The sequence below is a fragment of the Narcine bancroftii genome, chromosome 10 (genome assembly GCF_036971445.1).
Source record: "Narcine bancroftii isolate sNarBan1 chromosome 10, sNarBan1.hap1, whole genome shotgun sequence".
Lineage (NCBI taxonomy): Eukaryota > Metazoa > Chordata > Chondrichthyes > Torpediniformes > Narcinidae > Narcine > Narcine bancroftii.
The window spans coordinates 42,653,454-42,663,841 of NC_091478.1; the positions used below are offsets into that span (position 1 = coordinate 42,653,454).

Below are 10,388 nucleotides of genomic sequence, written 5' to 3' on the forward strand. Positions count from 1 at the left end.
AGACAAAGGAAGAACCTACAAACTCCTTACAGAGAGTGCAGGATTCAAACCCCAGTCCCAATCGTTGGTGCTGTAAAGGCAGTGCACTAACCACTATGCCAACCATGCTGCCAAGATGCTCCAAAATACAAAACATGATTCTCATTGACAACAAACTGGCAGACCATGAATACTTCAACTTTGATGTGGTTATAACATTAAATTAGTTTAATAAGCATTCATATTGCATCATTCCTAAGGAATTAATTTTTTTTTTTTTTTTTTTTTTTTCACACCATAAATCACATTAGCCATGATATACACTATTTCTTTTCACACATATACAGTGACTTTTTCTCCCCCCCCCCCCTTTCCTCCCAAACCACCCCCCCACCCCCCCCTCTCATCCATTTTAGGTATACAATCTAGGTTGCATTAATCCAGTCAGACAATGTTGTCATTCAACAAAATTACACCAGAAATTCTACTGAGTCCATTCTTTTCTTTCCTTCTCCTTCTATCAACTTAGGTAATGTTTGTCCCCGGTAGGTTTTCGCTATTGTATTTAATGTAAGGCTCCTATACTTGTTCGAATATTTCAATATTATTTCTTAACCAATATGTTATTTTTTTTTCTAATGGAATACATTTATTCATTTAAATTTGGTAGTTTCTTCCTTTTAATTTGGTTATGTATTCCATTAATATTTAAAGACATATAGTTCAGCGTAGCCCTTTTATATTTTGTTTATCTTCTCTTTCCGTTTTTCCATCATTACCTTTCCTCCTTTTCCATTTCTGTTTTCTTATTTTCAACTCTTCATAAGACAACATTCCTACAACATCTAACATTTTCCTTATTCTCCTATTTCTATCTTATTTATCCCCAATCTCCCCTTCACCTCCTGAGTTGTCCTTTATCCCTTGTCGGACAACCACATCTCCCCTCTCCATTTGGATTTGCGAATCCACTCGCAAGCGTCAACTGATTGTGCAGTGACCGCTATTTCCCCCCACCCCGCCTCCCCCAGAAAAGATTTCACTTTTCATATGTCACAAAGGTCCCTCTTTTAATTCCCTCCTTATTCTCTCTATTCCATTACCTTCCCTTATTAATTCTTGTCTATACTATCTATATTTTCCTCTAAGTACAGATACATTCATGTATGCTCATTGTCTCTATTCACTCTTATACCTCTTTACCTGCATACATATCAATCGTGATCATTTTTACTCTCATTACCCGTCTTCTTCCCTCAGTCTATTTTTGTCTTTACCCACATACATATCAGTCGTGATCATTTTAACTCTCATTACCCGTCTTCCTCCCTCAGTCTATTTTTGTAATTGTTCTGCAAATTTTCGTGCTTCTTCTGGATCCGAGAATAGTCTGTTTTGCTGTCCTGGAATAAATATTTTCAATACCGCTGGATGCTTTAGTATAAATTTATACCCTTTCTTCCATAAAATCGCCTTTGCTGTATTGAACTCTTTTCTCTTCTTTAGGAGTTCAAAACTTATATCTGGATAAATGAAGATTTTTTGCCCTTTATACTCCAGTGGTTTGTTGCCCTCTCTTACTTTTTCCATTGTCTTCTCCAGTACCTTTTCTCTTGTAGTATATCTTAGGAATTTTACTACAATAGATCTTGGTTTTTGTTGTGGTTGTGGTTTAGAGGCCAATACTCTATGTGCCCTTTCTATTTCCATTTCATGCTGTAGTTCTGGACATCCTAGGGTCTTAGGGATCCACTCTTTTATAAACTCCCTCATATTCTTGCCTTCTTCATCTTCCTTAAGGCCCACTATCTTTATGTTATTTCTTCTGTTATGGTTTTAGGAATTAAATTTTGATGCAACTTGTATTATATACACACAGTTCTATGCTGGCCTCAACAATTTTATTCCATTTCCCTGAATTTTCAAATATTAATCTATCTTCATCTTAGAAACATCTCAGCCTCTACCTCCTCAGGGGCAAAAATGCCCAAGATTCATGACGACAGGGAATATTTTATGCAGTTTTAATTGACAGTTCCTTTATTTTTGTAAGTACAGTAAGTCTCCCTGTTATAACTCCCAATGGTGAAAACCTTTCAACATCTATCCTATCCAGCCCTTTTAAAATTGTATTTACTTGAATAAAATCAAGTAAATAAAATCCCCCTTCATTCTTCAAAACTCTAAAAAAAATACAAATTCAAACTGTCTATCCTCACTTAATAGGACAACCCTTTCATCCTAGGAATTAACATGGTAAATTTCATTTGGATTGCCTCCAATGCTGAAGGGACCCAAATTGTGTATATTTTTCCAGGTGTGGCCTCTCAACTAGCCTGTACAACTGCAACAAAACCTCTGATCTTAAACCCCAACCCCTTTACAACCAAGGCCAAAATGCCATTTGCTTTCTTAACTATTTGTTGGACAGCCTCAAGTTTTTTTTAACCCATGGACTAGAATTTCTTGAACTCCCATTGTTGTCTCTCTCCATTTAGCTAACAATTTGCCATTTGCAATCTCTTTTGGCTTCTTAATCAAAACTAGAGTGTCAACCTCTATTCCCTTATATTCTTTATTCCCTTAAAAGCTTCAACACTTGGCTATAGTTTCAGCCACAAATTTTATTTGCTACGGTTCACAGATGTGTAACATGATTCTGTCTGCTGCCTGGCATGACCTCTGGTCCAACTTATTGGCTGACAAAACAGAGTGAATGTTTTTCTCTTAAAACAAAATATAAAGACACAACTTTCTTTCTTGATGCACTAAATAAGGTGTGAGGAACGATGCCCTCCTACTGGCTTAGAAAAGAAAGTGTCTTCCCACTTAAACAGAAAATGAAATATCAATATTTGAGGTCTTTCACTTCTTTGAATGTTCCAAAACATTTTGTCTGAATGAAGTGTTTGCTAAAGCTGGTTCCAAAGTAGAAAACTACTGGAGCCAATACACACAATGAAATAAGTGGCCAGATCAGATGAGCTTGTGTTGAAAAAGGGCTAAATATGTGACAATGTCTATGTCTTGATTATTATAAAGAATCCATGCAGCCTTTCAACACCACTGATTTGTTTACAAGATTACAATCAAATCCCCGCATCATTCCACTTTTTGTATACAATTAAAAACATCAAATATCAATACTGAATATCGATTGGATATCTTGGTACATTTCTACTCAATAGAGACATTTCTCCTCATATGAGCTGGTACTGGCTCATAAAAAAATCCTATGGCTAAGCACTGCATTATTAAATTATGTGTTCTCAGTTACAGAGGCTAAACTATCAATATTTATACTGTACTTCAAAGACTCTCTTCCATTTGCATCTTCCCTACCCACCACTTTTGTATTCCTTTTTGTCAAAGGAAATCATCTACCTTTATTTTCAGCTTCAAAGAACAAAAATGATTACCAAGTGTGTTTGATTGGGGAAAATGAGTTTAACGTTCTTGCACTTGTTTTCCCAAATAAAGAAATTTTTCTGTAGATCTCTTTGGATTTATGACTAACTACTTTGCAATTGTAGCCTCAGTTTTTGATTCTCCAACAAGAATTCTCAGTAATTCTCACCAATAAAACGTGTTCTTAATTTAAAATACCCATACATCCAGGTCTACTCTTTTTAGCAGTTAGCACACCTTTATAGCGCCATGATCAGGACTGGACTGGGGTTCAAATCCCACACTGTCTGTTAGGAGTTGGAATTGTAATGGATAAATATTGGGAGGAATTTGGTAAAATTAGAGTAAGTTACATACATACACATTTTAAAACAGATCTTATTTGAAATACTGAAGAATTCATATTCAGTAACATTGCAGGATCTATGGAGACTTTTATGCACATTTCACAAGTAAGTGCTAATTGAAATGATGTCATGAAATGAATAGCCATTGTTTTCGAAGAGACAAACTGGCTGTTTGCAAGTACCTACAGTGTGCTCACAGAAAGGTCACACCTTGGTTTTGTTTATCGAAGACAACAGCTTGACCAAGAGAGAACTCCTGTGATTTGCTGAAGGTGGTGAGAGTTTTTGCATGGGAGAGATGCACATGGGCTTCCTGGGAGTCTCAGTTGGAGAGAGAGAAAAAAAAGTTTAACAAGCTCTCTCAGCTAGTGTGTGTGACACTGAAAGCAACTGAACAGTGCAAGCCAGGAAGAGCTGATTGGAAACAGAAAGTTCCAGAGCATTTGATGGCTGGAAGTGCTATCTGTCTGATGTTTCTCTTGGAATAAGTAAAACAGAAAGGAACTCTGTGTTAGCCTGAAAGAAAGAGGTTACCATCTGGAGAACCCTGATGGGGCAAGTTCCATCAGCGAGACATTGAGGTGACTAATGGTGGTACCTCAGTTGTGGAAATCTTGCAACAACAAATCTCTCTCTGCAAACCCTACAAGAACCTTCTTGAGGGGAAAAACTTTAGAGCAAAGAACTTTATACATGTTAAATTCTGTGCACAATATAAGAATTGTCTGCATTCCGAGAACTTGGAAGGAGAAGTGAGATTGAATTGTGAACCAAAATTTTCTTAAATTTACACACACATCGTACACGTGCACTTAGAATTAGAAGGGGGTTAATTTGGATTAGTTAAGTATAGAGATAAGTTAGATTCTATTTTTCATATTTAAAGTTGATTAAAAACAACTTTTGTTTTAAAAACTACTCGTCTTGGTGAATGCCCATTGTTGCTGGGTTTTGGGGTCCTTTGGGCTTGTAACAGAACATTCTTCCCATGTCTGCGTGGGTTTTCTCCACAGGCTCCAATTTCCTGCCATTGTTCAAAAACGAACCAGGGGCATTTATTTACATTTTTTTTTTTAAATAAAATACAACTGGTTAATTTTCACATAAATTGTAATAATTGACCTCTTGTAAAAGCACTGCAAAATGTCCAAAGAATGAACTGAGCATGATCCTACACAAATTTAAAAACACATTAGAATCTTTGACATCCTGAGAAAGCAAATAATGTGAACTTGTATTTATCCATTTCACTTTTTTCCCCAAAGCATTGTGCAGATATAAAAATACTTTTGAAGTGGAAAAAAAGGATGAAGGATTTTTAATGAGCTATTGAGGGCAGACAGAACCTCTTGTCCTGTCACAATTGATTGGAGGCTCTTACAACTCCATTGGACTAAAGCACCAATTGAGATTCTTGCACAGATATGTCTAAAGAGAACATCAAAAGGCTATCATCTGCACAAGAAATAAATTGCAGTTCTTTCTTAGCATTTTTAGTTGGTATGATGCAATTTTCATTTTTACAATTTACTGTGGATATCTTCAATATCTGTCTGAAGGAGCACTTTGAACATCTCCCTATACCCAATAGGTTAATTCATTCATGACGTGGTGGGATCTATGTTGGCGTGCTGCAGCTGGTTTCAACAGCATGCCAGCCAGTTGCCTCCTGTACAACTCTTGTTCATCACCTGTTTTTTTTAGTCTTGTTTTTTTCTATTGGACCTCTATTTGTTTCTCTTGAGGAAAGGTGGTGCTTCTAATACAAGAATATCTTCCAACTGCAATTACTAAAGTCCTGAATCTCAAGCAACATGCAAAAATATTTGAATAAGTCTGGCATCAATCTGAAAAAATGATGGAGATGTCAGAGCTGCTGCAATAGATGTGGACCCAGGAGAGCATGGAACAGAGATACAGCGCTGATCCGCAGGGTCTTAATGCGAGCGTCACTGTTCAGACTTCAAACAGTCTGCTAAAGGAGCTGTTTTTTTTTAAATCTTACGCCATTTTGCATATTGCTCCAGTTTTCCAGCATCTGCAGCCTCTCTTCTTTACCTTGATCTCAAGATCATTCTCATTACCCCAAACTTGGTTTTTCTTGTTGGGGAAACCCTCGAGTTTCCTCACAAATGCTAATGATGTCATACCAGGACAGCCCATACACAGGACACCCTGGGGCTCCTGTGGGCTTGGAGCTGGAAAGATGTTTGAAGCTTTGTCTGAGAAGAGCTCGCCTTATGGAGTTAAAGCAGTTTGATACTGACCTTGACAAAACTTGTTGATACCAATGCTTTGGGGTCAAGTTAATGGAGATAATGGAGTCAGAACTACAATCACCAGACCCTGTCATGGCATGGATGATGTGGATGTTTTTGCTCAGATGGTGATGTAATGTAGCAAGGGCCAGTGCTTGGATTGAGGGTGTTGTCCTGATACCTTCTCTCATTAATCAGGTTATCTGTTATAAGGTTGTGCACTGCACATCTTGAAAGGAAAAGGACCCTATTGGAGTAAGCCTTCTCTACACATTCCTTATGATCACAACTCACCTGTCTCTTCTCACCCAAGCACTGAAGTTGTCTAAGAGACTCAGGGTATCTTCAGACACACATCTAAATGGTTTTTTTCCACATTTGGAGCAGGAATTCTCCATAGTTTCATTTAAAACATCCAGATTTGAACTGCATGCAATAATGACCAAGGCATATTGGATCCATATTATTGTGATCCAAAGGATCATAACGCATTCACTAATTTTGCAAGGAGAGTAGGATCAGTTCATTCTAGATGGTGAATGTCAAAGCATCAGAGTACCTGAATTATGACTGCAAAATAACATACAAGACTGATGCTGTTAGGATTATTCAGCAAAATCCTGTAACTCTAGGTCCTGATCTTACTTTATGGAGCAAGTTATCTGTGAATGGTTTATTTTAACATGGCACAGCTGTTCCATGCCAACTTATCACATAGACTTCAGAGAGCAAGGTACTGTTCCAGAAGCAACAGGGCAAAAACAAAAACAACTGGAGACCAAGCACTGTTACATTGGAATTAATGTTCATGCTACCATGTGTATATATGCAGTAGCTACCTGGCACATGCAGCAAACTAATGTGTCTTGTTCAGGTGCAAGACCCTCTCCCTACCATTGTTGGAAAATATATTCTTCACCAACTGCAGGTTTCTGCTTTTCAGTTACTTTTAAATCTTTGGTTATGCTTCCATATTTTAAAATTTTCCCACACCAGCTAGCTGTGCACTCTATTTCATCACTAGCAAATTTTATTTTGTCATTCAAAATGTATATGACCCGATATTAAAGCAACATTCATTGTTGCACACTATTTCTATTGTCCGACAATCCAAAGAATCCTTTAGTCTCTCTTTTCCTAACAAAAAACAATGTACTATCCATTCAGTTGTCTGCTCCCTGACCATGTACTTCACGTGAACCTTGAGCACAATATCAAAAAGCCTTCTGAAAATCCAAGATTACTACTTTATCAACCTTTCCCTGCTATGTTACTTCTCTATTAGGTTAGTTAGGCACAAATTCCCTTTTTAAACTTCACTAATTTTGTTTTCTCTTTCAATTTAAAAATCACACCATTCTGGAGGTCTTAATTTATTAAAGTTACAGGTTGCTCTTAATTACGTAGAATTTAATGACCAAATGAAGAGCCATTTTAATCAAGATTTTTTTTAAAAATCCTTGATGATCAGATAGGAAAGGGTGATGTCCTAATGCTATTTCAGTGACCAAGTACGTATTTTTGGTCAAGAGGAAATCATTAATTTTTTTAAAATTCTAATCCACAAATACTGTTGCTATAATGCATGGCTAGGTTTCAATTTTACCATCTTGAATCGATCATTTCTATGTTCCTCCAACATTCTTCAGAATCAGTCCAAAGAAACATGTTAACTACCAACTTGGGGATGGGTAGAGGCAAACACGAGTCTTGAAAGTATCTTTGCACTGTCATATTAATTGGTTTTTTTTAGGAACAGAGTACCGGGCATCCTTGAAAAATGGCAAGAAACGTGAATCTCCAGGGCAAATGCAATGACCGTCATTCTCAAAGAGGGAAAATACCAGGGGGAACCTTACAACATGCTCCAGTTTTTGCATTTGCATTTCAGTTTTTAAATACATTGTTGTTGTTCTCCTTTGCATTGCAGCAGGCGGCTCTACCATAGTTCAGACCTTCTGTGCAATATACCAGTAAACTCAAGCCTGTTTTTTCTCTTCTACACTGCAGCAGGCGGCTCTACCATAGTCAGACCTTGTGTGCAATATACCAGTAAACTCAAGCCTGTTTTCTCTTCTACACTGCAGCAGGTGGCTCTACCATAGTTCAGACCTTGTGTGCAATATACCAGTAAACTCAAGTCTGTTTTCTCTTCTACACTGCAGCAGGCAGCTCTACCATAGTTCAGACCTTGTGTGCAATATACCAGTAAACTCAAGCCTGTTTTCTCTTCTACACTGCAGCAGGCGGCTGTACCATAGTTCAGACCTTGTGTGCAATATACCAGTAACCTCAAGCCTGTTTTCTCTTCTACACTGCAGCAGGCGGCTCTACCATAGTTCAGATCTTGTGTGCAATATACCAGTAAACTCAAGCCTGTTTTCTCTTCAACATTGCAGCAGGCGGCTGTACCATAGTTCAGACCTTGTGTGCAATATACCAGTAAACTCAAGCCTGTTTTCTCTTCTACATTGCAGTAGGCGGCTCTACCATAGTTCAGACCTTCTGTGCAATATACCAGTAAACTCAAGCCTGTTTTTTCTCTTCTACACTGCAGCAGGCGGCTCTACCATAGTCAGACCTTGTGTGCAATATACCAGTAAACTCAAGCCTGTTTTCTCTTCTACACTGCAGCAGGTGGCTCTACCATAGTTCAGACCTTGTGTGCAATATACCAGTAAACTCAAGTCTGTTTTCTCTTCTACACTGCAGCAGGCAGCTCTACCATAGTTCAGACCTTGTGTGCAATATACCAGTAAACTCAAGCCTGTTTTCTCTTCTACACTGCAGCAGGCGGCTGTACCATAGTTCAGACCTTGTGTGCAATATACCAGTAACCTCAAGCCTGTTTTCTCTTCTACACTGCAGCAGGCGGCTCTACCATAGTTCAGATCTTGTGTGCAATATACCAGTAAACTCAAGCCTGTTTTCTCTTCAACATTGCAGCAGGCGGCTGTACCATAGTTCAGACCTTGTGTGCAATATACCAGTAAACTCAAGCCTGTTTTCTCTTCTACATTGCAGTAGGCGGCTCTACCATAGTTCAGACCTTGTGTGCAATATACCAGTAAACTCAAGCCTGTTTTCTCTTCTACATTGCAGCAGGCGGCTGTACCATAGTTCAGACCTTGTGTGCAATATACCAGTAAACTCAAGCCTGTTTTCTGTCTAATTGAAGACTTTAAAAGTATTACACCACCATCACCCCCTTCCGCCCCCAAACAGCTTGAGCAGCGAACACTCCAGTCGTTTAAGTAACCTCACAAGCACCTTATTCCAAAGGACACGTGTAGATGGGACGACCCAAAAAAAAACAAATCAACGGGGTCAAAGTAGGTGGGAACTGGCACGAAAGCACAAACGGCTTGTCAGGAAGGAGGGAGTCCGGGTCCCGGTCCGATCCGGGTCCCGGAGCAGCTGCGGAGCCCGGCCCTGCGGACACCCCCACTCACCGACAGTTCACTGTTGCTCGGCTCCCTGTAGGAGACGGCCCTGATCACTCCGGATCGCCATTCCCATTCATGGATTCTCGACACGTCCAGCTCGCAGCCGCTGTCACCCACGCACACGAACCGCTTGCCGACCAGCTCCATCCGCGGACCCGCCGCCATCACCCCCCCCCCCCTCCCCACCCCCCTCAACCTCGCCAGATGCGAAGCAAATAAATCTTCACCCCACTGACATGGTTTTTTTTCCCTCCCTGAAGAAATAGCCTTTGTTGAGATTAGTGAAGAGAAGGGAGGCGGGCGGACGCCGGTGTGGGGGGGGGGGGGGGGGGGAGAGTAGAAACCAAACCAGTCGGAATACGTTCCCCGAAGCCAAAATAGGGGGGCCGGTTAGAGAGGCCGCCTCGTTCAGCTGGGACCGCCGCCGCAACCGCCGACCAGCTCGTGCCGGCTGAGTATTCCTCCGCTGGTAAAGTGGGGAGGGGGAGGAGGAAGGAAATCGCTGTTGTCTCCGTCCGCCAGCCCGGGCGACCACGCGCTGCCCCTACCACACGCGGCAAAAAAACCCCAGACTGCAAATAGTCCCCCCGTGTCAGCCGGTGACGCTGGACATCCCTGACCACCCGCAGCGCTGCACTCGGACAGCTCTGCACCCCAGTTATCACTGGGGAATCATTTCATTTCTGAACACATGGAGAAGATGAACCAGATGGCCGGGGACTTGGCCACACGCGTATTGCAGCCTTTCTTCCCACAAACAAGGTCTAGGCTTTTCGCAATGAAACGTTGGCACCTGACAGCTCGAATGGCCACGTCTCCAGCTGTCGCCGTCGAGCTGAGCTTCATGCCATTTGGTGACAGCAGATCTGCTGGAGTTAAATTGCCATCAAGCGTGTGTGTCTGGAAAAGGGAATCTCCCGAAATGCGAGCTTGCTGCATGGTCTCCATTG

At 40.5% G+C, this 10,388-nt stretch overlaps 1 protein-coding gene across 7 annotated transcripts in view; it reads right to left on the minus strand.

The window, feature by feature from the left end:
- Positions 1 to 9,915, minus strand: part of jmjd1cb (jumonji domain containing 1Cb) — a 251,954-nt gene extending 242,039 nt beyond the window's left edge. For 4 of the 7 annotated variants that reach the window (XM_069900764.1, XM_069900773.1, XM_069900769.1 and 1 more), the window contains exon 1: positions 9,445 to 9,867. In XM_069900764.1, the coding sequence (XP_069756865.1) occupies positions 9,445 to 9,603 (159 nt within the window). In that variant the 5' untranslated portion in view covers positions 9,604 to 9,867. Of the gene's footprint in view, positions 1 to 9,444 lie in introns of all 7 variants that reach the window. The other 3 variants (XM_069900771.1, XM_069900765.1, XM_069900766.1) reach the window with 3 other exon arrangements.
- Positions 9,916 to 10,388: the final 473 nt, after the last annotated feature.